The sequence below is a fragment of the Ciconia boyciana genome, chromosome 12 (assembly GCF_034638445.1).
Source record: "Ciconia boyciana chromosome 12, ASM3463844v1, whole genome shotgun sequence".
Lineage (NCBI taxonomy): Eukaryota > Metazoa > Chordata > Aves > Ciconiiformes > Ciconiidae > Ciconia > Ciconia boyciana.
This window is the reverse complement of record NC_132945.1, coordinates 10,588,854-10,616,662: the sequence shown is the minus strand read 5'-3', so window position 1 is coordinate 10,616,662 and position 27,809 is coordinate 10,588,854. Positions and strand designations below refer to the sequence as shown.

General features: G+C 44.5%; 1 protein-coding gene across 2 annotated transcripts in view; it reads left to right on the top strand.

Annotated features, from left to right (window-relative positions):
• PLS3 (plastin 3) overlaps window positions 1-22,480 on the top strand; it is a 53,900-nt gene extending 31,420 nt beyond the window's left edge. For both annotated transcript variants that reach the window (XM_072876860.1, XM_072876861.1), the window contains exons 2-16: window positions 118-204; window positions 7,748-7,911; window positions 10,244-10,373; window positions 10,831-10,963; window positions 12,225-12,306; window positions 12,967-13,132; window positions 14,346-14,488; window positions 15,962-16,057; window positions 16,584-16,779; window positions 17,483-17,561; window positions 18,230-18,344; window positions 18,464-18,597; window positions 19,505-19,628; window positions 20,216-20,340; window positions 21,154-22,480. In XM_072876860.1, coding sequence (XP_072732961.1) covers window positions 138-204; window positions 7,748-7,911; window positions 10,244-10,373; window positions 10,831-10,963; window positions 12,225-12,306; window positions 12,967-13,132; window positions 14,346-14,488; window positions 15,962-16,057; window positions 16,584-16,779; window positions 17,483-17,561; window positions 18,230-18,344; window positions 18,464-18,597; window positions 19,505-19,628; window positions 20,216-20,340; window positions 21,154-21,286 — 1,887 coding nt within the window. In that variant the 5' untranslated portion in view covers window positions 118-137 and the 3' untranslated portion in view covers window positions 21,287-22,480. The remainder of the gene's footprint in view (window positions 1-117; window positions 205-7,747; window positions 7,912-10,243; window positions 10,374-10,830; window positions 10,964-12,224; window positions 12,307-12,966; window positions 13,133-14,345; window positions 14,489-15,961; window positions 16,058-16,583; window positions 16,780-17,482; window positions 17,562-18,229; window positions 18,345-18,463; window positions 18,598-19,504; window positions 19,629-20,215; window positions 20,341-21,153) is intronic.
• Window positions 22,481-27,809: the final 5,329 nt, after the last annotated feature.

Here is a 27,809-nt window from a genome sequence, read left to right as displayed (position 1 = left end):
TAAACGTGGCTTCAAGAACTGTAGTGACGTTGGTACTGATTGTTGCTATACTGCTGTTCAAAACTGCATGCATTTGAATGCAGCTTGGTTTCACACAGTGTCCTCTTCCTCTCTTAGGTACTCCCTAAATTCATGAGATGGCCAACACCACGCAAATTTCCAAAGATGAGCTGGAGGAACTCAAGGAGGCCTTTGCCAAAGTTGGTAAGTCACAGTGAGGAGGGCACCTTGCTCCTGTCTGCTGTACATTTGAAATGGATTTATCCCACCGGTGTGAGCAGCAGTGCCAGCAGGACGTGGGCAGTTTGCTCTTGTGATCTTCTCCATGCCAAGGAGTCCCTTGGCAGCCTTGTTGCTTCTGGCTTGTCACTTCTAGCCAAGGAGCCCAAAGGAGGGCACATGGGCAGTTTGGCTGTTGGTGAGCACTGGCAGACAGCCTTACCCTGTTGCTCCAGGGTGGGCTCTGTTGGTTCCTGATGGCAAACAGGTATTGCATTACTCTGGCCCAGGCAGCACTTCAGGGCTTGGTTTTGATGATGTTGGTTTTGGCAGGTTGGCTGAGCCATACAGATGGTAAATGTAGGTGCTATGTTTCTGGTTTGTGCAGTTGCATTTGAGGCACTGCGTTTGGTGAGCTTGTAGGCAAAACCTAATTAGTGTCTGTTTACCTGGCCATTATGGAGCAACTTGCGGTGATAATAAAATGCTTTGCGGCTGCAGTGCATGTGCATTGCCCTCTGGTGGCTCTATTTCTTCCCTAGTTCTCACCTCCCTAACAGCCTGCGGTGCTCGAGGGGTTGCACAGCCCAAGCTGCTCTGCCTGCCTTCCAGCTTTCCCCCTGCGCTGGCATTGCAGAAGCCGATGGCAGGCTGCTTTGGGAAGCTGAAACGGGCAGAAAACTGACATCATGGAGAAAATTGTTTTCTGCTAGTTTAGTTTCCTGATACGGCTTACTGGAGGATCAGAGAAATGCCAGGGAGGGGCGGGATGGGGGCTGAACCGCAGCAGTGTGTGCTGAGGTCAGTGTACGCAGCTGGGGAACCACACCCGGGACTGGCACTGGCCCGGGGAGGAGTTGCACAAGTGATCAGAGCCAGCATTTTGTTTTCCTAACTGGACATTGTCATCGCTTGAGCACTGGTTATAAATACAAATTGGTAGTTGCCTCACATCTGTATTGGGTAAACTGCCCTCTAGAGCAGGGTGACTCTTAAAACTCTCACTTGCTCTAAATTTGCAATCTGCAGAGAGAAATAAGAATTTCAAAGACAACTGATTCTCATGGAGCAGTATTCCCTGTTGGGACTTGAAGCAAGCTGCATTTTAAGCAGTTCCCTCTCCTGTCTCGCTTTTCCCAAGACTTTTCCAGCAGGTGGAAGTGAGCTGCTGCAGAGGAAGATGAGTGACCATCAAGCTTCTCGCTGTCTAATGTGCCTCTGAGTGCAAACCTTAATAAGGCTGGGATGCAGGCAGCCTGTTCTGTCCCTGGATAAACTTAAAATGATTAACCTGGCTGCAGTGTGGTGGCTTTTTGTCATTAGTGTGGGGGGAAATTATTGAGATTAGGTTGGCTGGCCGCCTTTGCACTGGAAACACGGAGAAACCCAAGTCAAATCCTGGTTTGTTTTAGGAAACCAGCACACCCTGCGTGGGAGGTGGGTCCCTGTTTTGTTTTAAATTATAAAAGCAGTGTCAAAACTTAGGTATCATTGAGAAATGTGATAATTAGCCTGGACATACCCACAAGTGAGATGGAATCTGCTAGTCCTTTTCAGCTGCCTTTTGTTTTGTGTGCTTTAGGCATGGTACAGCCCGCAAGCATTGCTGTGGGACATGCCTGTCAGGAGTGTCTTTAATGCTCTCATTCCTTTTATTCTTGCCTAAAGGGGCCATGTTTGCCCTGGGATATAGAACTGGTTGCTAATTGGGTGACTGACTTTCATTGGGAACTTCTAACGCCATCTCTCTTGAATGCGAAGACAAGTTGGACTAAGGCTGCTATTTAAAATGAAGCCTTTCTTTCATCTCCCAGCTACCTGGAAGACTTGGAATGCAGCTGAGAAGCATGGTTATAGCAAAGCTCAGCTGGTTGGTTTCTAGGATGTCATAAAGGAGATGTGGGGAGGAGGATGCCTCTCGTGGGGTGGCTTCTGCTCACCAAGACATGCCCTGCTCCAGTGCGCAGCTGCATGGGCTTCCTGGGGACCTGCTTTAACTCTAGTATGGGGCAAGTTGCTGCTCTGGATGTGTAGGTTGATGGGACTTTAAAGGTGTGTGTTTGACTGGCTTTTCTGTATGTAGCTGGAGTGGATCAAGACATCTGGTGATGCTGGAAGGCAGTGAGGTGTGTTACTATGTACTCTGTCACCACTTGCCTTCAAGTGGCATGGAAGGCATCCTCTCTCTCCCATGCAGCTGGTGTGCTGTTCACTGACAGCCAGCAAAAGGCAATAGACTACCTACTGCTTACTAGAAGCAGTCCACAGGTGAGAAACCATGGTTTAAGGTTAGCACTAAAGTCGGCTACAGCTTGGACAAACAGCTCTCAGCATCTTACAGCCAGGTATTTGTACTGGAAGTGATCCAAGTAGTAAACAGCAGTGGGGAAGAAAAGCATTTTAACATCTGAAAAAGGTAATTAAGTGGGGCACAAGAACTGTCTAGGCTTTGAATGACCCACAGGTTAGTAGGAGAAGAGCAGGTTGCTCCAAATCTCAGCTGATCTCTGAATTTGTTCTGTAGAACAGGTGTGTGTATATATGTACTTGGCTAAACAGTGGCACTTCACAGGGGAGGTGTGGCAGAACAAAATCTGAAAACTTGCCCTGTTTATTTGTCTTCCTTCTCCCTGCTTCTGATAGCAGAGATAAGCATCTTTTCTGGAAACACAAAGTACTTAAAAATCGTAACCCAGCAGAACACTTTGTTCGCTGCTGCAAGGTGGTAAAACAATGCTCTGAAACGTTAGCTTAAGGCAAATAGGGATCTGATCCTGCTAGAGTGTGTCCTGCTGAGCATATATCCTTAAAAGGAAACGTGTGGGTTACTTTCCCCTCTTGCATCCTGTTATTTAAGCTATTTTAAGTGCTTGTCTGGAGGAAGCTGAGCCAGAGCTTGAAGCAGCTTTTGGGTTTTGTTTATTGTGGCTTTGCTGTGCCACCTGCATATGGGCAGAAGATGGTGCCGTACATCACTGCAGTGACCTTTCCCAGGTTTAGTATGCTGGCGTGCATGCATCTTTCAGTAGAAAGAGGAAACTTCAGATGTGCTGTAGTTTCCTTTCCATCAGGCAGATCCAGGCTGTAGCTTGTCTGTTAAAACAATTTCGCTTTCTTCCATTAGTAATTCTGGGCTGTATGCCGAAGGATTTCATTTGCGATAGCTTCTATTTTGACAGCCTCTTCAGCTGTTGAATACCACTTCAGATTTTGTTAGAGAGGGATTTTAGACCACCTTCCGTCTGAAGTCTGGCCCTGTTGCAGGACATCCAGCAAGGCACCATATGGTGGGCCTGCAGTAATGCTGGAAATAATTATGGAACTTGCTGGTGCTTGCAAAGGTGACGACTATTTTTTTTTAATGCTGCTACTTTGTACATTTGACTGTGATGCCAGAGTGGGAACAGAGACAGCGGGTAGGGAAGCAGCTGCCCTGTGGGATAGGGGTCTCAGGCCTATTTGTCATGTTTACAGGGCTAAAGGCTTTTTGACATGTTAAGAGAAGAATGGGTCCATATTCCACCACATAGTCAATCACTAGTTAAGGTTACTTGACTCTGCTACCAAGCCAAAACCACGGGCTAGCACATCCACCAGCCTTTAACACTTAAATCTGTCCTTCTGCGGCCAAGAAGCTAAAACTTGAAATGAGACTGTCTTTTCTGCAAAACCAGTAACTTGGTGTAGGGTCTTGCAGTTGAACCAACAGACCTGTCTTGCTCGTAAATCCCACTCCCAAAGTGTCTCGGACATAGATGCCCTTTTAATCTATGAAGTAAAACAGTGATTAATTTTTTTCCCAGGATACTATGGAAGAGTAACTCTTACAGGTGGGTGTTTGGGATGTTGTTAAGAGTTGGAAGAACTTAGGTCCTGAGGCCCAAGAGTTTTGAGTGAGTTAAGGTGCATTACTTAACAGTGTGTGTCCTTCACACTTGATCATATGCTGTCTGTCTGAGCCCAATGCAGGTGCTGAGAGTCACTGGTGTGCAGCCCCTCCTGATGGGCAGCATTTTTCCTGGTACCATGCTCCTGAGTCGCATGCACTCACATGTGAGTGTGCGTTTCAGATAGCTCTTTGTGCTGCAGAGCTGCTAATTTTTTTTTTTTTCAGTGAGCAGAGGTAAATCTTCCTTGAACTAGGCACACCCGGAGGACTGGGGAGATGCTGCTTTGCAGCGGCGAACGAAAGACTCAAAATGGGTGGATGTTGACCTAGACTGCAGTAAATTCCTGATATCTGCCCTGCGGCCAGCTTTGGTGCTTTCAGGCTGAGATTGAGGTCTGCTCAGCAGGTGTGGATGGACCAGACAATGGCCTGGGCTAACTCCTCAGTTGCATTTCAATCAGTGTTTTTAAGTTATGGTTTCTGTTCTGCAAGCAAACCAATATAAATGGAAGGCTGGGGGTTAATTCCTTGAACTAGATTGTAACCTTAAAAGACACACAGGGCTTCATATGTAGAACTGACCTCTAACAGATTTAAGCATCCTTTTACCCGTGCACCTCTCCAGTATATTAGAGATAGGGACTTTGGAGCTCAGTTCGCTGCTGTCTCACCCAACAGACTTCTGCCTCATGAAATACCATATATTGTGTTTTTCCCTTTCACTTCTGAGTAGGCTCAGACATGGCACATGCAAGCTTGGTTCAGAAACACTTCTGAATGCTTAAGCTAGACATGTCAAGAGGAAAACCTTTACCAAATCTGAATCAAAATCACACCCGTGATCCTATTAAGGATACAGTATGTATTTTGAATTTATTGTATTTTGTATTTATTTTTCTTTGTCCTTTGCCTACTAACACTTGGGTAGATGTAAAACTTAGTTTTTTAGGTGGTGGATTGATTGGAAGAAGTGATGAACAGGTGTTTCTGTACTTACCTGCTTAATTTGGCAGTGTGGCAAAGGATTGTGGTTGGTTCAGTCAAGCACAGGCTAAAGCAATGGGTCTTGGCTGTAGGCATGCTGAGGGTGAAAGTAAAGTTTTGTTTCAGGTCCATAGGCCCTGGAGATTAGCAAATCCCTTCTTGTCTGATTTTCTCCACTGGCTGTGAGGCAGGGAAAAGATGCATATTGTGGAGTTAGATTTAGTAATAAGAAAACTGTAATAGAAGAAGCTGTGATTTATCTAGAGGGGAAATAGTTTGCTGATGACATCTCAGGCTGGACTGTTTAATAAAGCTTGCCTTTGTAAGCTTATATCTTTTTGGAATAAAATTCTAAAATTGAAAGCCAGTCAGCAGCCTGTTGCTACCATTCATTGTTGGCCCAAACCACTTTATTTCATCAGCATTATTGTAAACACTGACATTTCATGAAGTAGTTTAATGTATTTATTAATCCACTGGAATTGATGCTGCTCTTTAGTTTGAGACCTAGGTGCTGGGGTGTAGGAGGGAGTACAGGTTTGCTCTGTGTTACTTTGGATGTTTGCCAAGAAGCATTTGAATTTCACTTTTTTGCTAACTTAGAAAAACAAATTTAAAATCCCATATGGATCTAGAAAGTGAGGAAGGTTGGAGCAGTGGTGAGGACATGCTGCTTGCTGGAACATTGCTGTGAAATAAAACCTAAAAACCATGACTGACGCCTCATTAAAAGTAAAATGACTTTCAAAATTTCCTAAAAAAAGGACTTTAGAGCTATCCTGATTGTTTTCTTTTATTCTTGAATATCTCCCTTTAAGCATAAATACTGACCCCAGTGGCTGTGGTGTGGGATTTGCTCTTGAACAAAACCCAATACTGGGGCTGGTGCAGCTCTTCCATCGTGCAGCCTGGGGAGCTGGCAGCAGCCTGCAGTCCGTGAGGGTGTTTCGGCAGCAGAAGCTGTTGCTTGAGTGGAATTTAACTCTACGGCCACAGGGAGAGGCTGCTGCCTTGTAAGTAGCAGAAAAATCCTCCCATGGGGGATATGGACAGAATGGTGGCTGGGCGAAGCTGAGCGGGGCTGGTTGCCTTGCAGCACCGTGTGGTTTTGGCAGCTGGTGGTGGCGAGCTGCACTTGGCAGTGCACCATCACAGTGCCCGGAGCTCTTGAGGTGGGGGAGAAGGTGACCCAGCTGCTCAAATGCAGAGACTGCTCTCATTTAGCCTTAAAGGGCTTGGCTGATGTATTCAGTACAGGCACTGTGTTGACTTTGCAGAGCTTGTGGTTGAATGATGATCGTAGGAGACTGCCAAATCTCCACCTCCTCAGCTCATCCAGGTATTCCCCACCAGCAGTAATCCAGGGTTGGTATCTCCCCACGGCCCCAGCCCTGGGGAGGAGATGGCAGCTCAGCACTGAATTAACTTCCCTGGGCTGTCTGTACCACTTGCCTAAAGCAAAGGGATTTTAACATCACTACTGAGCCAGTAACAGCACAACATGCCCTGCATCCCTGTGTCTCTGAACATGCTGGAGGGTCATGCTTATGTCTTGGGATGTGAATCTAGGCTGTCTGACTGCTTGAAATGCTCTGGCTGCTCGTGGACCCAACTCTGCCGAAGCCTGGGTACCAGCCATGCTGTGAACCATCTTGCTTAGCCTGAGGAAGGAGGCACCCAGCCCGTGCCTGTCTGTGGTGGCAGCAAAACCTCACTTGCCTGAAGAAAGGCTGCTGGATTTGCCCTGTGCAGTCAATAGATGTGATGATGTCCCCAAAGGGTTTGGAATCTGTTGATGTGAAAAGCTCCAGATTCACGCTAGATTCTTGTTTTTCTTTCTTCCTAAATCTAGTAGGCGGTAATGTCTCACTAAGCATGCAGTGCTGCTGTGGCTTGGTGGCTGACTGTCAAAGCAAATGTCCTTGCAGAGCATTCTTGGGCAGCATTAAAATATCTGGCTGTAATTTTCTGTCAGTGATAAATGGATAACATCATTATCAACATAATCAAAAAACGTAAATGCAGAGCTGACTTAGTGTTTTCAGTTCAGAAAGTAAGAAGTGCTGTGTTTCATTACCACCTATTTTTAACATGCAAAGCCAGCTGCAGTTAGATGTAAAAAGAAACACTCTGGAGATGATTTATGAAAACACAGATGCTCTGTTGTGAAACTTTTACACCAGACTTGGTCATGTGCACTGAGAGCCATCCTGGTCAGCTCTGCTTCGAGGCTGCTGTTGCCCAAAGCCAGAGAGATCTCACGGCTTGTGCTGGGACCCTCTCTGAGGATGTGCCATGTGTATTTACCGTGTGCCTTTGCTGGTGTATTCTTGGTGGCGTCTATTGAATAGTGTACTACCTGGGCGTGGTATTTTTGGTGTGGGCATCCTGCTGTGCGTCTGTCCTACACAGATCTTGCTTTCAGCAAAGATGAATGCTCTGTGCAATGTGGCCCCAAGACAGGTATGCTGTGACAGGCCACGCTAGGAGATTCCTCCTTAATTCCATGTCTTGTAGACGTCCCCAGTATGCAGGATGCTCTCCATAAAGCACTTTTGAGCATGGGAGCTGTGTTTCTGCCCTGCTGTCTGGGGCTGGTCCTGTTGGGGTACTGGCACATTTCTAAAACCTTTTCCTGCCCCTTCTCTTCCTCAGACCTCAACAGCAATGGGTTCATCTGTGACTACGAGTTGCACGAGCTCTTCAAGGAAGCCAACCTGCCTCTCCCCGGGTACAAAGTGAGAGAGATCATCCAGAAGCTCATGATTGACAGTGACAAGAATAAAGATGGGAAGATTAGTTTTGAAGAGTTTGTCTATGTAAGTGGTATTTCTGAATTTTCAGCAGTCTGGGGGACCCCTTTAACACAAAGCTAAGGAAGGGGGTAGAAGACGTTGAGCCTGGCTTCTCAGCCACTTACCCTAATCCTAGTTTTCTTTCTACAAACTGATGACTTTTGAGACTTGCTGTGTAAAAATCAGTTCTTTGTACAGATCTCTGCATATGACCAGTCTTTTGTGCTTTTCCTATATGAAAACTTTGTTGGAGGCTGAAAGACCATTTCCACATGAGGTGAGAACTGGAAAAAAGACTTCTAGTTCTCCAAGCTTACAATATTGACTGGAAGCTACTCAGTTTTTCCAGGCACATAGATGAATGCTTGTTTTCCCAGTGGAGCAGTATAATTTCCTTTCTCAGTTTAATGGGACTACAAGTATTTGCTAAAGATTTGAGAGGGCATTTCAAGACACACTTGGAGATTAGTCCTAGATGCTGATCTAGGAAAATTCATATGCATTTGTTGCCTTAAAAGGGAAGAACAGGAGTAAGGAGGTAGGAGAAGCTGGAGGATGGGTCTAACCTTCAGCCTTTTTCTGTAGAAATACGTCAATTTTTCATTTTTTTTCATTTTTACAAAAGCACAACACTTCTGAGATATTGGTTCAATATCCATCCCTTCAACCTTTTTATACTCTGATGACTGAATGCTGAAAGAGTAATAAAAGTATGTGCAGTACATTGAGGGAGCTGTTTTCATGTCAACTATTTTTCTTGATATTTCTTAATTTATCTTCACCTTCTGTTCCTTAATTGTTTTCAGACCCTCTGAACTTTTGAGTTCGGAGTCAACTAGTAAGTTGGAGTTTGTTTGCAGTTTGTGAACACTTGCATGCTAGGTGCATGTTTCAACTGTTGATCTGAGCTGGTCTATAACTCTAACTTTGCACTAGGAAGGAAGAAATGAATCTCTTCTGTCACATTTGAATGGTACCAATGATCGAGTAAACATGAAATGTTTTACGGGCAACTAAGCTATGCAGTAGAACCAATGGTTAGTTGCAGGATTTTTACAAACATAACTGTTGCTGTTTTCTAACTCTGGCACTTTTGTTGGGGTTTATGGTACAAAGGATGACATGAACTGACTTGAGGTTAGGGCCAAGTGACTTAGTGGGACCTCAGCATTAAAGCACATATTTTCAAAGAAGGTATGCAATACCAGTAATTAGTCCAGCAAATTTTAAAATAAATAAATCTGTATCAAAATCTATATGTTTAAAACCAACTAACCAACCAGAAAACCCAGAACTTTTGGGCTCTTGAGTCTTCACTCAGCTCTACCTGATCCCTGGGGTGAGCAAAACCTCTGCGTGCCATCAGGAGATGGCTTAACTGCACTGCATCATCATCTTGACTTGCCACCTTCCCTGTGTTTAAGGGACGGGGAAGGTAAGGCATGACAGCCAGCAGGCTGGACCTGCACTGACACCTCTGCAGCCAGGTGGGCAAGTCCCCTCCTCTCTTTTTAACAGAAGCATTTTGTTGTTCTGCTTTACAGTGCTGTTTCATTGCCTTTTTCTGGGTAGTGTTTAGAAAACCTGCGCACGTTTCACTTGTATTTTTCAGCGTCGTTGAAACTAATTTGGTTAAGTTTTGAGGGAGTTACAGTAGGTTTTCAAGCCATTGAATGTACTTTTTTCTGATAGTTGCTCAGTTCTGTAGGACCTCAGGGCCACTAATAGTGACATACAACCTGCGCAAACGGCACGTGTAATCTTCCTGCGCTAAAGCATCTCTTTTGCCCTCATGTGTGAGTGTGTTTTGTCAGTTAGCCCAAGTCTGCTGTTGGGGAAGGGGGAATCCTTACCTGGAGCACTCATTGTTACAGATTTGACTGTTATACACGTAAAGAATTTTTTCTTGGGTTGTGGACAGTCTTTTGTGTGAACTAAAGTCACAGTCACACGAGCACCTGGCTTATGCAGAAAGGTTAAAATTGCACAACAGCTTTCTCAACTTTGGTCATGTGGAAACTGCTGCATGTGTACTTGGTTTCAGACTGCAAAGGTTTCATGTGTTTTTGCTCGTGGTCTCTTGAATTCTACTTGAAAAGGTAAATGTATGCGAGGTACTTCATGCCTAATGCTTCTATTTCAATAGGCACTTGCAATATGTGTTTGAGAGAGTGGGATGACTCTCTGCCCGCTATCCATGTTATGTTCAATACCACTACACCCTTGCCGGGCCCTTCACGTTTGCTGATTTTACTACAAAGTTTGCTTTAAAGCCAAGAAGAAATAGCTGCTTCTGTAGTCCTTCCGTTTTATGAAGACAAGTTTTTCTTGTCTAACAGAGCACTTTAAATTGTAGATTTTCCAAGAGGTGAAAAGCAGCGATATCGCTAAAACATTCAGAAAAGCAATTAACAGGAAGGAAGGAATCTGTGCGATTGGGGGGACCTCGGAGCTCTCCAGCGAGGGGACGCAGCACTCCTACTCAGGTATCGCTCTGCCTTTCAGCTCCTCTCTTGGGTGAGTGGAGGCCGTATGCCAAAAATAATAGATTTCTACTGCCCTCCCATGTGCTATGCTTTTATTCTCTGACAGCTGAATGATCTCATGTCAAGGTGAGAGCAGGACAGAATTAGAGGGTAATGCAAGATTAGCAGTGTGTAAACTAAATGTGTGCTTATTTGTTTTGTTAACTGTGCTTGCTGATGAAGTCCTTGTGTCACAGTTGAATATAATAAAGTTGTTGAGTAATGAAGTAAATAACAGGAATATTCCGGTAATTGGAAGTGAAAGTCATATTTCTTTAAACTTTGTGTGATGAATAAAATAGTGTGGTAATGATAGTGGGGCTTTTATTTCGCTGGGCTATTGTACAGTGATTCCTTTGGGAAAATCTTTGCTATGTTATGAAAAAGCCTGTATTAAATTTACAATTGGTTATCTTAGAGGAAGAAAAATATGCCTTTGTAAACTGGATAAACAAAGCCCTGGAAAATGATCCTGACTGTAGGCACGTTATTCCAATGAACCCAAATACAGATGACCTGTTCAAAGCTGTGGGAGATGGGATTGTGCTATGGTAAGTCATCACCAAAATAACTTCCCAAAACTGTAGTTAGGGGAATTTTTATCCTCTTCTAGGATGTTTTTTTGTGACTAATGTGTGTGCATAATTTTTTGCACGTATAAAAAGGGGCTCAGTCACCCAGGCTCTCATTGTCATTGTGTGATGCTTCAGCTTTGATGCTAACTTCACAAGCTAGTATTTTTGTCTAGAGTTTTTGTCTGGGCTTGAGACTGAGTTTGCTGAAGGGGAGAAGGTGTCTTGTGGGAGTGGAAGTTGTTCTAGTGCAAACTCAGTCTGATGCTAGGTAGCTTGGGGGAGGGCAGATGTGTTTAAATAGCCCATTTTCTTGGATGTTTAGACAGACATAACCTCTGTGGGAATGTTGGTGACCTTATGAATTAACCCAAAAATGGATTTTCTGGGAATCCTCTAGTTGCTTTTGATAATAGCTGCACTAAGTTAGTAAAGTAACTCATTTTTCTGCATGCTGAAAATGGAAGGCATCCAGGGCTGCTAAACACTAGCTGCCCTGGGGTTCTATGTATGGGGTTTCTTTTTTTTGTGTGTGTTTTTTTGGTTTGTGTTTTAAATGTAAGTGAATTAATATAGTGGAGAACGGGAATTTCAGTACCTCTGTATCAATATGCAAAAGATGTTTAGTGGGCTGCCCATTGCCTTTCATTTCTTTTTTTATTTTTCTTTAGCTTGTGATTTTTTTTTTAATTTCCCCTGTTTTAAGTAATTCAGGTCTTCAGGTGAAGACTGAACTGAGTTAGGAAGTAGTTTATAATATAAAGTAAAAACTTGCCATGTTTTCTATTGACTAAAAATTCATTGCACTCATGTGCTCTCAAAGTGTTTGCGCTTTTTTGGGGGCAGTTTTTTTCTTGCCAGCAGTAATACACCACTACAATAGGACAAAGTGCATTGTCTTACTAGAATCTGCAGCGGATGTCAACAGAGCAATGAGTCCTCACTAGTTCAGTGACTGCACTGTGAATAATTCATGCGCTCTTTTTGCTCCAGCAGCTGAGACCAGTAGTGGCCAGTAACATGTTTAAGGTTTCAGGCTTAGCTATTAGTTACAAATACATTCTTGATAACGTAAATATTAACTTCTGATTTACACAACCTTGACTTAAAAAAAAATAAATACACAAAACCAAACAGACAAAAGGAAATGTACTGTGGTGAATATTTTAACAGTGCACTGAGTTTTGTTGAGATTAAATACTAAATGTTGTTCAAATATTATTGTTTTTCCTCCTACCAGCAAAATGATCAATCTTTCTGTTCCGGACACGATTGATGAAAGAGCAATTAACAAGAAGAAACTCACACCATTCATAATTCAGGTATAACACATTTCTGTATTTTTGCTGAAATTCATATTCAGATAGAATTAATGAAAACAGCATGGTGGCTCAATTATTGTGGAACTCTGGAAGGGAGTGAGTTTTATAATTTGCATTTAATTATTAAAGGCAGTTTTGTACTGCGCATAATTGACAGTGCTGTGGGTACAGTTCAAAAGACAAAAATGCTAACAATGACAAAATGGGTAAAATGGCTGAAATGCTGTGCACACCTGATATCGCTGTGGTGATTATATACAGTGCTGTGTTTTTAAAACAATATGGTTATTGGCGTTGGCTATCTACACATCATGTCGTAGTACGACAGGTTGTTTTTGCGAGGATGCCTGTGCATACGTATAACTTAACACTTCTCTAGCTTTATTCTTGTTGACGCCACTAGATGCAACTAACTCAGAGGCTGAAACTAAATACCAGAGGCTGAAATTAAACCCTGGTGCCTAGTTCAGTTCTTATTGATTCAGCCTGCTGCCACCACAGCTCTGTTAAAACTTCATCCAGAGAGTGGCTGGGAGCGTTTCGTCTGAGCTGCTGCTGTTGGAGCAAGGACGAGGGGTAAATCTCCGCTCTGCTGGTGCTGGATGAAAGGCAAAGCAGCATCTCCTCTGGCTGTGTCTCACTCTGCCGTGCTGTTCGCAGGAGAACTTGAACCTGGCGTTGAATTCTGCATCTGCCATTGGGTGTCATGTTGTCAATATTGGTGCAGAGGACTTGAGGGAAGGGAAACCCCACCTGGTCCTTGGGCTTCTCTGGCAGATCATTAAGATCGGCTTGTTCGCCGACATCGAGCTCAGCAGAAATGAAGGTAAATGAAACTATAAGTGATTACTTCTAAAGCATGAACACTGCATTGCTTGTGCTGTCGCCTCCAGCCTTGTCGCTGCCTCTTCCCTCCCCTTCCCTGTGCTGAAAGGGAGGTACTCGTCTTCAGGTTCATCAGGGCATGTGCCGAGCTGAGTGCTCTCCAGCCTCTTTATAGCTGTGAAGCAGGTTCAGGCAGGTGGGTTGTGCCATCCTGGTAACGTGTGTCAGCCTTGGAGAACTGCCTGAACAGGCTGAACCGAAGTCTGTAAGTCAAGATGCGTCTTGGCTTAAGCCTTGTGGTGCGAATCAGCACGTTGCTTTGTGATGCCTCAGGCTGGGCAGGCTCTCCTGGTGTGCTTTGGCCATAGGTATGTAACGGTGTTGGGAGGTGGCAAAAGCTGCTTGCATCCTTTCAGGGTTATAGACAACGTCACATCTTCCTCAAAAAAAAAAAAAAAAAGAGGGGAAAAAAGAGGGGAAAAAAGAGGGAAAAGAGGGCTTCAGCTCTTTGGGAATGTGTTTGCAATGACTTGGTTCTCCTAAAATCCTCCTTGCTACTGTCAGTGGTGCAGCTGAGCTCTTGCTTCATTCTTGGTGGTGGGAGAGCGGTGCTGCCACTCTCCCCCTGTGCTCACTTGGTCCTGCACGACAGTCTCCAAAAGTTAAACTTTTCAAATAATTCAAAGAGCTCTGTTATTACTGCATGGGCTATCAGAGCACCCAGATGGATGGCGGGGCTTCAGTGTCTTTTATTTAAACTTCCCAATTGTGAAGTGGTAACATTGTTTGGCTTAATGGAAAATTCATGGCAAGGGAAGCACCGGCCAGCTGAAAGGGTGCTTATCTTGGCTTCTGTGGCTTTTTTTAACAGTGTGTATGAAACTGCTTGGAAGCACTTTTTCATTGAGATAGAAGTACATTTACATTTAACTTACTGTCATCAGCTTAAAAGACTGCATGTAAAATCCAGATAATTTTGTTATACAAGAAAATGGAAAATATTTTTACAGACAGTTTTCTAGATCATTCATACTCTTCTCTGTGTATCAACCAACTCAGGAAAGCTCCACTAATACCCCAATTACTTTGACTTAATCAGTAGTTGGTATTGTTCCCCCCTTCTCCCCCTGAAATGTTGCTGCGGCTCTAATTCTGGCATGGAGGTTTGCCTTTTGAAAACTCCTTCCTTCCTCTCACAAGCATTTTTCTTCTAGCACTGGCTGCCTTACTTCGTGATGGTGAAAATCTGGAGGACCTTATGAAACTATCCCCAGAAGAGCTGCTCCTAAGATGGGCCAACTTCCACTTGGAAAACGCAGGCTGGAACAAAATCAATAACTTCAGCTCAGATATCAAGGTACTGAGAGCTCTCGTGGCCTGTACGTGCCTGGGAAAAGGCTGGGAGCCGTCCAGGGACATGTTTGCGTGTGTAAATGAGGCCCTTAATCCGCAGACAGGACTTTTCTTAACCTTAATGCACTGAGTGGGTTTAACAGGGATTTTATGGATGGTATTTTTAAGGTACCGCAGTGCTGTTCTCTCTTGCCATGAGGTTGAGCCCAGTGTTGAACTGTCTGAGTGTTTCCTCCAGTGCTAGTGGAATCCTGCTGCAAAGCTGTTGCATGTTTTAATCAAGTAGGAAACTGGTATTACTCATGTGTTTTCAAATGTTCTTAATCCATCTTTATTGATGGAAATAATTTTTCAAGGGCATGCAGCTTGCTCAGACAGGGTGAATTGCTTAACTGCATCCCTGGAGAGCGTGACTTCCACACACTCTTGGCAGGTGATGGCATTTCATCCAAAATGCCATAGATTGGAGAGAGGAAGGGAAACAAGACCCCTTATTCTCTACACTGGGCTGAGTAGAAATGGGGGCGGGGAGTCTTACAGCTGTTTTTCAGATGTGAGGGTGTGGCTCTTTTCTCTCAGCCCTAGTGAGAAATGGAGGGTGGTGACTCCTGGTCAGTGTGTGGTTTTTGGACAGTAGGTGTCAGCAGGTTTGCGGAGCTAATTCACATGGCCAGCAGTTTTGAGGTTAAAGGACTGTTGAGGTAGGGAAAACAAAAGATTGATAATTGAGGTGCATGGGGAGCCCAGAGCTCCCCTGTGTGTGTGCACGCACACACGCACACCGTCACTCTTATTTCCAACTTCAAAATTCCTTACAGCTTTGCTGATAGCTGTTGGCTTGTCTGGTGCAAGCCATAGACTGACAGGATATGCTGAGGTCCTTTTAGTGCTAAGGACTAAAAGGACTTGTAGTTGATAAATAATTACTGCAGCTATTTGCTCCTCCTAGTTTGTGACCATCCTGGCCTTTCTCCTTTAAGCTATTCTAGCTAATGGGCAGACACAGGAGGAGACATTCAGACTTCTTACAATCAGCGTCTTGCCTGGATTTTGTCTTCGCTGAGCCATTTTCATCGTTGCTGTAGCAGTAGGAATGGCTGCCTTGTTTAGGGGTTAGGGCCGCCTTGGGGCATCTGGCTGTGGGGTCCATGAGAGCGAGCAGCACAGGGTCGTTGCCTCCTCCAGCCATTGGAGAGGAGGCTGAGACACCAAAGCTTGCAGCAAAGGCAGCTTTCAAACAGTTAAAACTCATAATTTTTATCTTAAATATTTCTAACCTTTTCCCTTTCTGTTTCCTTTTCTGCTGCCTGGATTTCTGCCGTCATGCTCTCTTTTAAGCTTACAGATTTTGGTAATTCAGTAAAGGTACATAAGCAAATTATGCACGGTGACTTGTTAAAGATGAGCCTGAAATGAATCGGTATGGTGCATTCACTGCTGTGCGGGAGACCTGAATTTTCTTTTTCATCCATTTCAGGATTCCAGAGCTTATTTCCACCTCCTCAATCAAATTGCACCTAAAGGGCAGAAAGAAGGAGAGCCTCAGATCGATATTAACATGTCGGGTTTCAATGTAAGTATTCAGGCTGTCATGTCCTCATGCTGTACAATCGTGAACTACCTGTACCCTATAATTGCCCCATGACATCTAGGTAACCTGGTATCTTAATTTCTAGAGTGTGTAAAGTGTCAGTGGGCATGTGTGCACCTCAGGTATGTGCTAAATGAGTGGTTGTTGCAGGCTTGATCACTACCTGCTAATTAGCATATATGATTGAGAAATCTTTTCTGGTTTTGCTCCATTTGGGACCATGCTGACTTCTGCTTTTGAACCACCGAGTTCAAAAAGCATAGAAGTTGGAAAGCATATAAACTTGGAAAGCACCATACTAGGAAACATACCAAGACAAACCGGGACAATTACATCCACAGCAGCAGGGATTAGCATGCATGCTTCATCCCTTTGTTTGATTAGCTACTGATGCCTAACAAAGGTGGGTGGAGTTGTGACTTTGCCCCATGTAGCAGTCAGGAGCTTTCCATCTGCTTTGTAGCCCAATCTCTTCCATGACAGCTCTTGTCTTTTGCATCCCCCGCAGGAAAAGGATGACTTGCGGAGAGCAGAGTACATGCTTCAGCAGGCAGATCGGCTTGGCTGCAGGCAGTTCGTCACACCGGCTGATGTGGTCAGTGGCAATCCCAAACTGAACCTGGCCTTCGTTGCCAACCTGTTCAACAAGTACCCAGCACTTACCAAGCCTGAAAACCAGGACATCGACTGGACCCTACTGGAAGGTGATGGCCGTATCAGTCACAAAGTTAGCAGGAGTGAAATATCTAAAGTAAACACTTGTGTCACAAGAGGCTGTGCCCAGCGGAGGTATCTCCATTGAAGCAACACCTATGATTTGAGGCTTCAGTGCTGCAGTGGTTTTTTACTCATTTGAGGAAGATGTGGGAGGGTGAGATGATGAGATGAGATGATGAGACGGGTACTCAACGGCCTGTTCAGCTGCTCTTACCCTGATGTGGAGCCTGAACCTGTAGGAGCACTGCCAGCAGCCCATCAGTCCCCATGCCAGGGCTGGGAAGTTGGTTTTGCCATTTCCTGCAATAGGCAGGAGCACCTCAGTAATGCAGTGAGGCATTCATGGGAGCACTAATTGTTGGCAGAACTGGGATTAGGGCTTTGGCTGCCTGGCTCCCAGACAGCAGTTAGCTAACGCCCGTGTGAAAGACCTTCCCGCTACTTTTTCTTGAAGACAGTGCAAAAGGCATGCTCTTCTGAGGCCTGGAGAAATCAAACGGATATCCAAAACTAGATATCGGGACAACCCTGTTCCATTGAAAAAATTATAGTAGAAAAAAATACAATTTTTTCTGCTCAAAAACCTAATTGATGAGCTATGCTGCTCAAAGCTCCCTGCCTTGCAAGGTGGAAAACCCTGCGCAGCTTTGAGCTTGCAGAAGTTGCATGAACCTGTTTTCTCTCATCTAGGAGAGACGCGTGAGGAACGGACCTTCCGCAACTGGATGAACTCCCTTGGTGTGAACCCCCATGTAAATCACCTCTATGGGTAAGTGTTAGGCTCTTGGGAGAGACCCAACTAGAGATGGCTAGAGATGTGCCCACACCAGCGTCCTGTTGCCCACAGTGCCGAGCAAAGAGCTTGAGAAAAGGTGATGGTAGGGAGTGGGAGATGCTCACTGTACCCTCCCTGCAGTCCATAGCTTAGGGATTTCTGAGCCAGCACTTGGCACACCAGCAATTGGCTTTAAGGGCTGAAGGCAGTTTTTTTATTTTCCCCTATCTTGTGTAAATTGGTACCTTGAGATCCCAATACATTTAGATCTGCTTGAGCAACTGCATTAGAGCAACTGGAACTAAATTCTCTGTCACCTAATTTTAGGGCTTAACCAAGACATCATAGTCAGGAGGCAAGATACTCTAGGTCACTGTAGTCAGTGGAGAGAGGTGGCTACCTTCGGATTTTATGTAGCAAAACTCTTCCCTGGATCTGTTGCTGATTACCATGCTAAAACCTGTTTAGCTCGACAGCTAGCTGATATTAAGCATGGAGCATTTCTCCTGCCCTGAAAACTACAAAATGCTTTGAATTTTTTTCTTTTTAGGGTTGTTGAAATTGCAACAACCTGTAAAGAGTAGTAATTATTCATGATGTGACAAAGTCAGAGTGCATTTAAATCTTGAAACGTTAGGCTTAATCAATGTTTTCCACTTTAGCGATCTCCAAGATGCACTGGTAATACTACAATTATATGAAAAGATCAAAGTTCCTGTTGACTGGAATAAAGTTAACAAGCCTCCATACCCTAAGCTTGGAGCAAATATGAAAAAGGTAAGCATTTCAAAAGACTTTAAAAGAAGCCATGGACACTAAAAAAATCCTATTTGAGGCTTCCAGTCAAATGAGCGTATTTGTGAGTGATTTTCTGTTTAAACTCTTTTCCTGTGTAGCTAGAAAACTGTAACTATGCTGTAGACTTGGGAAAGTATCCAGCTAAATTCTCCCTGGTTGGCATTGGAGGACAAGATCTGAATGATGGAAACCCAACACTGACACTAGCCTTAGTCTGGCAGTTGATGAGAAGGTAAGACCCATCTCAAACATGTACAACTTGTGAATGGAGTGCAGAGTTTGAGAAGTTTTTTGCCATGAGAGCACTGCAGCAGTGGAACAGCTCACCTAGAAAGATTGTAAAACCTCTGTCCTTTGGGGGTTTCTGAGACACAGCTGGACAAATCTGTGGCAGAGCTGATCCTGCTGCACATGGGAGGCGGGAGCAGAGACTCCGGAGAACCCGCTGGTGGATCTGTGAACATTCTGCTGACTGGGATCACCTCTCTCTTGCCTGCTCAAATTTAGTCCATATGCAGAAACCCTAAGCAGGAACATTTACACAACTTTTATTTTCTAATTTTTAATTGGAAATTGAAAGAGAAACATTCCAGGGCTGCTTTATAATCACCTTCTGCATTGGAATGGGAGGAAGGAGACACTTAATAACAGATAAAGTTGATTGTCCTTTTTCTTATCTATTTCTGAAGAATTCTAAGATGATGCAAATATATATTATATATCTGCAAAATAACTGCATGGTACCTCCTTATTTGGCGTTAGTGGTCAGAAAGCTAACTTGTGAGTTGATCCACACCTTTTAAGTAATGTGTTAACCCTATAGAGCAACTGGTCAATGGTGAAACAGTTTAACAAGTGTCCTGAGCCCAGGCAATTTTGTGGTCTCATATTAAAGGACTTGACAGGCTAGAAAGACTAAATGCTTTAACAGAAATCACACTTCAGTTAAGATAGATGATTCTTCCTTTTTGCTAAAGGAGTTTAAAAAAAAAAACAAACAAACCAAAACAAAAAATCAGAGCTGAGACTATGTGAAAACTTTCCAAGCTGTCATGGGCTTACATTGCATCCTGGCTGCATGCTCACCAGGGCTTTGCCCAGGCTCTGTGCCTAATCTTGTTCTCTCTGCCGGTTCTCAGGTACACGCTGAATGTCCTCGAAGACCTGGGTGACGGTCAGAAAGCTAATGATGACATTATAGTCAGCTGGGTAAACCAGACCCTGAAAGAAGCTGGCAAGTCCACCTCCATCCAGAACTTCAAGGTGCAGGTTCCCCCCTTGCATCCAAAAGGAGAGGGGTGCCCAAAAAGTACTTCCTTGGCTGGAGGAACAGCAGGGACATCTTAGAAAGGGATTTAAACAGGACAGGATTCAGACTGTGCTGGGAACAACATGGCTTCAAGCTACCAGAGAGGAGACTTTAGGACTGCCCATGGCGGGGAATAGCGGTGGGGCAAGAGAGCTTATCGGTGGCAGAGGAGGGGAGGGTGGTCGGGCTTTGAGGCTGAGATGCTGGCAAGCACAGGGGCTGGAGCTGGCGAACGTTTGTAGGTGAGTGTTGTCCCTTTGGGTCTGGTCAGCGGGGCAGACCTGCTGCCTGCACATCGGTTACTGCTTCGTATTTTCAGAGCACTTGCAGTAAATTGGAGTAATGTTCTTGTACTATTACCAAAGGAGAAGCAGCAGTTTGGTTTTCCCTGTGGTCCAGCTGGTAATAATCACACTGCTGCTTTGAAATGGCTTGTTTAAAGCTTGTTTTGTTGCTCGTTGCAGAGCAGCTCAATTGAGGTGAGAAGTATGCTTTAAGGATTAGGCTTTCATCTTTACTTGTCTGTCCCTGTATTCTCTAGGACAAGACTATCAGCACAAGCTTGGCGGTTGTGGATTTAATTGATGCCATACAGCCTGGTTGTATCAACTATGACCTTGTAAAGACTGGTCATCTATCGGAAGATGACAAACAAAATAATGCTAAGTAAGTTTGCTATCTCAAAAGCTGTTTTGCACTGAAAGAGTGCTCCTTCTATGCAGTGGCCTTAAGCTGCAAATGTTTTTACCACAGTTTATTACTGTGGTTTTTAGTCTCCTTTAACACTGTACCTTTTAGACAGGCAGCACTTCTTGAAATCTAATTGCTGTCCTTGCCTGTAACGCTGGAGGGAGTAGTTGGCTGGACTCTCTTGCTTGTTGAGAGAAATGCAGAACAGCCCAAGCAGTTCTTAGCAATGATAGTCTGTTTCTCACCTGTTTGTTCAGGCGTAGGAAGTGCTCAGGGTTTTGAAATTGAACCCTTGTATGTCTCATGTCTCGCTGAATCATCATAGGTTGTCAAGTTTAAAGTATGCCTATTGAAACATGCCTTTGAAATGTGTGTTCTGTGACTGTTCTGCAGTGGCAGAATGACAGCAGTTTCTTGCAGGTAATAGTCTCGCTTGATTATTCCTAAAGAACAATCAGAAAGGGAAATGTAAATGTTAGCTGATTAACCCTTGGTTATACATGCTACTTATTATCCCTAACAAATATTAGTTACAATTTTAACTGTTGGTAAAGTGGACTTGACATTCAAAGGTCAATTTGCACATTAAAGACACTTTCTTCTGCTGTGGAAAAGGAATACAGCAAAAGATCAAAAAAACATTTATAAAACAAACAGATGTGGTGTGATTGGACTGTTGCACATTTTGAATCTTAATAAAGAGGGTAATAGGTGAAATTGTGTTGGATAACTTGTCATTTATTGGTAGCAGTCTCAGTGCTGACCCACTCATCTTTCCCTGGTGAATAGGTATGCTGTGTCCATGGCAAGAAGAATTGGTGCCAGAGTTTATGCTCTTCCAGAAGATCTTGTGGAGGTGAAACCGAAGATGGTCATGACTGTGTTTGCCTGCTTGATGGGCAGAGGAATGAAGCGAGTATAAAAGGGTTGATCCATGTAAAGAAAAAAAACCAAAACACAACAAAAACCCAACCTGCCACCCTGGGTGCATGAGTAGCAGATCAGCTGTGACCACGTTGAAATGCTGTTGGCCTAGGAACTGTTGAAGTTCAAAGGACTTTGTTTTGCTTTGCAAGACAAACTCTTATCAAAATTCTCAGGGAGAGGAGTTTTAACCAACAGATGTGCTCTTTTCCCAAAGGAAAGTTAACTTATCAAGAGCTTACAGAAATGCATTCATAACAGACCTGCACCTTTGCAATACTGCTCTGGAGCTGTTTTCACCCCATTATTTCTCAGATACTTGGTGCGTGTTTTTTTTTTTTTTTTACCCCTGAGGGCTATAAGGTGGTTGGTATGAGTTGTAATGGAAACAAATTTAATTTCTATCTGCAATCCAGTTTAATTTCTATCATAGAGCCCCAGCATATTCTAGGTTTGACTACATCCTTAACTTTGCAAATAAAGCTACAGTACAAGTTGGGACCTGCAGGCCAGCTCGCAATGCTAAATGAGAAATGTGTAATTAGGAAGACAGATCTTCCTCTGGTATTCTCTGTACATGGTGCTTTTTTATACATCTAACTATTATGATTACTTTACAAATAAAGCATAGCAGTTTTTTCTCTTGCTGCTTACAAAAAAGGTTGTTTTGTTATTTTGTTTTGGTGTGTTTTTTTTTAAGGTTATACTATATATGAGAATACCACCATCCTTGGACATCTCACAGTAACTTATGATATCATGTTGCTGATGGCATGGTTACACCTGAGAATGGAAGTGAATGCATTTTTGTATGCATCTTGGTTCAGTTCTGTGCACCTAGAAAATAATTTTTACAAAAATCTGCATGAAAACTATAACTTTTTTATTTAAAATGCTGTTGGATATAAAACCATACTACATTCTGGGGAGGTTTTGTGCAGGGAAGAGGCAAATGTTATAAACAGCAGGGTTCAATAAACTGAACAGCAAATGTGCTGGAACATAAAACTATTTTTACAGATAAAAGGAAGCGTTGTCGCCAAAGAAGGAAGATGCTGTATCCATAGGATTAAATATTATCTTGCTTTGGCAAGCTGTTTGCTATATTTTGAGATCGTATTGCTATTCCAAGCTATTCCAAGTGATGTAATATGGTGGCAAAGCATTAGTTGAAATAAAAAATTTAAATACACGCTTCTCTCATTCTTTACACTGACCCATCATGGCAGCCTGTCCTCAGTTGCTTTTAGCTTTGCTTTGGTTGATCTTTTTGTTTTGTGCCAGCTCCATTGATCTGTAAGATACCCTAGAATCAGGGTGTGTTGAGGAGCTCTTGTTTTTTAAAATGGGCACTGGCAGTGCAGTTCTTCTCAACCTGTGTTTTAGCAAGGCTTTGCCTTTATGGTAGCTTCTGTAAAACCTTGCTCTTGAAGTCTTGCTGTGTGCCCAAAGAGGATGTCTGTGGGTGTAGGGGAAGAGCCCTGTTAGGGCAAAACCCGAAAGGAGGAAGAAAAGTTGTTCCCTGTGTCAGGGATGTGCTATCCGGGCTTGTTTCTAGAAACCACAGGTCTGAGGGTGTAGTGGCAGCTGACACAAGTCTGGCATGATTTGGGTGCTATGGTGGGAGAACAATTTGTGTGAGACTAGTATAATGCAAACAAAATTCTGTGACCTTAACTGCATAAACCTGGCCTGGGCTGTCCCCCTCCTGACCTGTCTGGAATGATTTTTTTTTTTTTTCAGTGGTGAAAACAGGTAGGTGTGTTTCGTGCAAGAGGCAATGTTGCAGCTTGTCTGCAATGGAATGGGGCTGAGTTTGTGGATTAACTCAGACTACAGGCTGGTGCCCGGGTTTCTCTTTGGGCATCATCTTGGGCAAACAATGTGGCACAGCTGTGGGCTTATGCCACTTCAAAACTCCCACAAGCCAAATACTTGGAGGAGTGTGGGAACCCAACTGCCAAATATATCATTCCCTATCCCATGCTCCAAACCATCCTATAGTGTGAAGGAGCTCTGTTCCAATGCTGTTTTGTCAGTGTTCCTGAACCATGCACATGGTTGTGTCCTCACTTTTCTTTTTAAAGCAAGGAGGGGGGGAAAAACAACAACAACAACAAAACAACAAAAAATCAAGCCCCTCTTACTGTGACCTTGTCTTCCATGAGAGACTGCTGCAGAAGCAGATCCTGCTGGAAAGTGATTTCTGTTGCAGCAGATGTTACGTAGATCACCTGGAGCCCGTAGTAAGAATCACATGGCTTCCCTTTGTTCACCTTTTTGGATTTTTCGGGTGATTAAGTGTAATCATATTAGCAAGAGTATTTGGGACCCGCGAGGCTCTGCCTTGGCAGCGCAGTGGGGTGATGTGGGCGTCCGCGTGTGCTGGGTGAGTCCCCCGTGGCGCGGGTGATGCCCTGCGAGCACGCAGGTCGTGCAGTACAAGCTCCCACCCCACGAGAGCGTTTTTTCGCGGCCAGATGCGCGGGGCAGGGGCCGGCAGTGAGCGGGTCTCCAGCGGAGGGGACGACAGAGACAAGCCTGGGGCTGCGCTGCCATCCAGGGGCAGGCGCTCCGTACTGCAGCCAGCTGCGCCCGCGGAGCCCCTGGCAGGGAGCGGGGTCCCCGGGCCGTGCCCCCCCGCGTACCGGGGTGTGGGGTGACCTGCTCAGGGTCGGGAGGCCAGGAGAGCGTGGCGGCTGTTTGCAGCGTGGAGGTCGGGGAATCACGAATGCCTGAAAACGTGGAGGGCCGTGATGCTTTGGGAATCGCAAGTTTGGGACAGGAGAGTGTGGAGGTGCAGCTTCTTGGAGAAACTTTTGGTTTTAGCGCTTGAAAGATTAGCTATTTATCTATTTTCTTGCTTGGTTTGAAAACGGTGGTCAGAGTGAGATGCCACGTCCTTCTCAGCCCCCCTTCTCTGGTCAGAAATCTTCCTGTGCCCCTCCTGCAGCTGGTGCTTCTGGGCTGCAATGCCACATGCCATCTTTCCTCATCTTTAACGCCCAGATGCAAATTTGCTATTAGGTGCTGGTCCTTCAAAGTGTGTTGAGAGGTTGGTGCTGCTGGGAGCACAGCAGGGAACGCTCCATTAAAAGCAGAGGAGGAACACGTTTATTTGAAGCAGCTGCTGCTTCTGTACCATTATGCCTCACGTGGGCTTCAGAGACGAAAGTTTATATGAGGGCTAGTTGAGTGATAGGCACTTAATTTTTCTATGTGTAGGAGATGAAAACAGGCTAGGTGAAAGGAAGGAATTTGGCAGGGAGCTGGAGAGGGCCTGGTGCACCTGAGAGGAGACATGCAGGAGTCCTGCCTGCTGCAGGGGTCAGGGTATGGGATGTGATGGCACTGTCTGGGAGCGCTCACTGCTCAGAGGGTGCCGGGAGTGCCAGCAAACCCTCTCAGTGCTTTATTGCACAAAGCCTCACATACAGACAGCTGGGAACTTTCCGCTGGTACAATTTTTTCATAAGAAAATACATAAACAAAGCTTCCCACAGGAAATCGCATATGTTTTCACTGAAGATGGAGCGATATACTGTAAGTAGAGTCACATCCATCCTGCTGAAACAGTGATTTATAGCACTGGCTGGAGGTATGGTATAAGAATTAAGGTCAAAATTCTTAGACTTTGGAAGTGACCACATGCATCTGCCCTTTCTTGCCTCTTTTGCCTCCTGATACCAGGTTAAAGGGGGAAAAATGGGTACTCTGACAATTACTGAATGGGAAAGCATCTCCTCCTTGTGCTGGATGTATTTGAGAAATGGGCTAATTCAAAGAAAAGCTTTGGGTCAAAGCAAAGCAGAGATCTCGCAGTGAAGGTCCAGTGCAGGGCAGGCAGGATAAACCCCAGTGCTTTCTCAAAAGAAAGCCCCTGGCAAGCAAGCTTGCAAAACAGTTTCTGTTTTGTCAAACACTCCTAAAAGTTTCCGACATGAGCCAGAGGTGTAAGCTTTAGCACATTTCTTTGTTCCTGCAAGTCTTTTTGCTCTTTCATATTCAATTATTTGTTATTATTTATTCAATTACTTGGCTTTGTTTATTCAATTACATGCTTTTGTTTCCAAGGTTTTTTACCAGTGTCAGCTTTCTTCATGCTGTTTTTTTTTTTTTTAAAAACTGTCGAGCTTGCTGCTGCCTTCATGAGTGCATGCTGTCCTTAATATCAAGGATCTCCTTCAAATGTCTTTCCAAGCGCAGACTGCATCTTCAGGGCCTGTATTTTTTGATGGAAGTCTTTCTTGTATTCCTTGCAAACTTCATTTTTTGTGGATAAAAATTGTAGCCACATGCTCTTTCCCAGCGTGCTGTGTACAACTTGTTAAGGATTTCTATCACTGCTTCATCATAGCATAGAAGAAGCAATTTAGTTGGACTCCTGTTCAGTATTTAATGAGGTGGTGGCGGAAAAGTGGAAGGAATATTTTCTGCAAGCAACTAGAGGAGACAAGGCTCTCCTTCATAGAAACTTTTCACCAATTTATATTTTTCAATGGAAAAAATCTAACTTTGTAAGGACTTTAAAAAATTGCTGAGGTGGATTTTGCTTGCTTGTTTTTTACTTCTGCCTTTTTCTATTGCAGATTGATAGCAGAGAGGAATGCAAAAGCAAGAAACAAACTGGAGATTTTTTGTGAAGCTGAGGAAAGTGAGGATGGTGCTGAATGCACAAAATGGTGAAACAGCACAAACAAAATGTAAAGCAAAAATTTATTGACCATTGAATACTTTGGACAAATCTAATCACAAATCTGATAACCAGGAAGACGCAGTGTGTGTAGTTTTGTTGTGCAGCCCCAGTTTGTCCCTTCACTGGTGCAACAGCAAAGGTTGATCTTACTCTGCACTCCACAGCAGGTTTCCCTTGTCAAAATGTGCTGGTTTGTGTGTTTTCAGTACTAAGCAAAGGTTTATTTCTCTCTTACCTCTTATCAGCTTGGGATAATTCCTCTAAGAACATGGATAAATGTGGTGTGTCTGCCACACATTCTGTTGCTTCCTTCTGTGACCGCTTAGTAAACATCGGGCATGTCTTGTGGCAAGTGTTTATACAGTGATAATTGCTGAAAATTTAGTAATCTCTGCAATGTTATCTAGGTGTTCTTGCTTTTAGAAGTCAGGTGAGAAATAATCATTGAAAGCATCTCAGAGAAAAAGCCAAAGAGCTGTAAAGAACAACGTTCCTTAGATGTGGCTGTGCTGCCACCAGCCCCCATGGCCGATGGCAAGGTCAGAGCAAGGGAGGCAGCCGTGGTCAGCGGAGGCTCTGCTCACTGCGGCTTTAGGAATTACTAAATTCCTGAAGTCTCCCAAAGGTGGAAAACAAAGAGACACTGTGAGGCACAAATGCTGTCTGTGCAGATCATGTCTTCTGTGCACCAGCAGCCAAAGCCAAGGGAAGACCATGCTAATTCTGCAGGACAGGTCTCCGCGGGCAGACTTACTCACTCTACCTGTGGCACAGTTTAATCTCTGCAGCAAATCCAGATCTGCCAAGTGCAAATAGCCAGCATTGACTGCATCTGGTGCCTGAAGGACCAGATTTGCCATCGCCGTTACTGTGAGCACCAGACACCTTGGTTGAGTACTGGCAAATGGTGCTGCTGGTTCTGGAGGTTGTGGGGCTGCTCCTGCGACCTGGCATGGGGAAGTGCTTCCTGCAGAGCAGAGGGATTTCCCCCTGCAAGGGGCTCCGTGCCAGGCAGGGGTTTAGCCCAGCGAGGTGTGCTATCTGGCCAGAAACGTGTTGCAAGTCAATAATCTTGCAAAGAAAAAAGCACCCAAAAATACTTAATATTTCGGGATATGACTACATCAGTGGATAAGGGAAGAACTACGGATGTCATCTATCTGGACTTCTGTAAGGCTTTTGACATGGTCCCCCACAACATCTAAATTGGAGAGATAGGGATTTGATGGGTGGACTGTTTGGTGGATGAGGAATTGGTTGGATGGTCTCATCCAGAGGGTAGTGGTCAATGGGTCAGTGTCCAGATGGAGATCAGTGACAAGTGGTGTCCCTCAGGAGTCTGTACTGGGACCAGTGCTGTTTAATATCTTCATCAATGACATAGTGGGATTGAGTGCACCCTCAGCAAGTTTTCAGACGACACCAAGCTGAGTGGTGTGGTTGACACGCCTGAGGGATGGAATGCCATTCAGAGGGACCTGGACAAGTGGGAGAAGTGGGTCTGTGTGAACCTCATGAGGTTCAACAAGGCCAAGTGCAAGGTCCTGCACCTGGGTCGGGGCAACCCCTTGTATCAATACAGGCTGGGGGATGAAGGGATTGAGAGCAGCTCTGTGGAGAAGGACTTGGGGGTACCAGTGGATGAAAAGCCAGACATGACCTGGCAATGTGTGCTCACAGCCCAGAAAGCCAGCCATGTCCTGGGCTGCATAACAAGAATCGTGGCCAGCAGGTCGAGGGACGTGATTCTCCCCCTCTACTCTGCTCTCGTGAGACCCCACCTGGAGTACTGTGTTCAGCTCTGGAGCCCTCAGCAAGGAAAGAC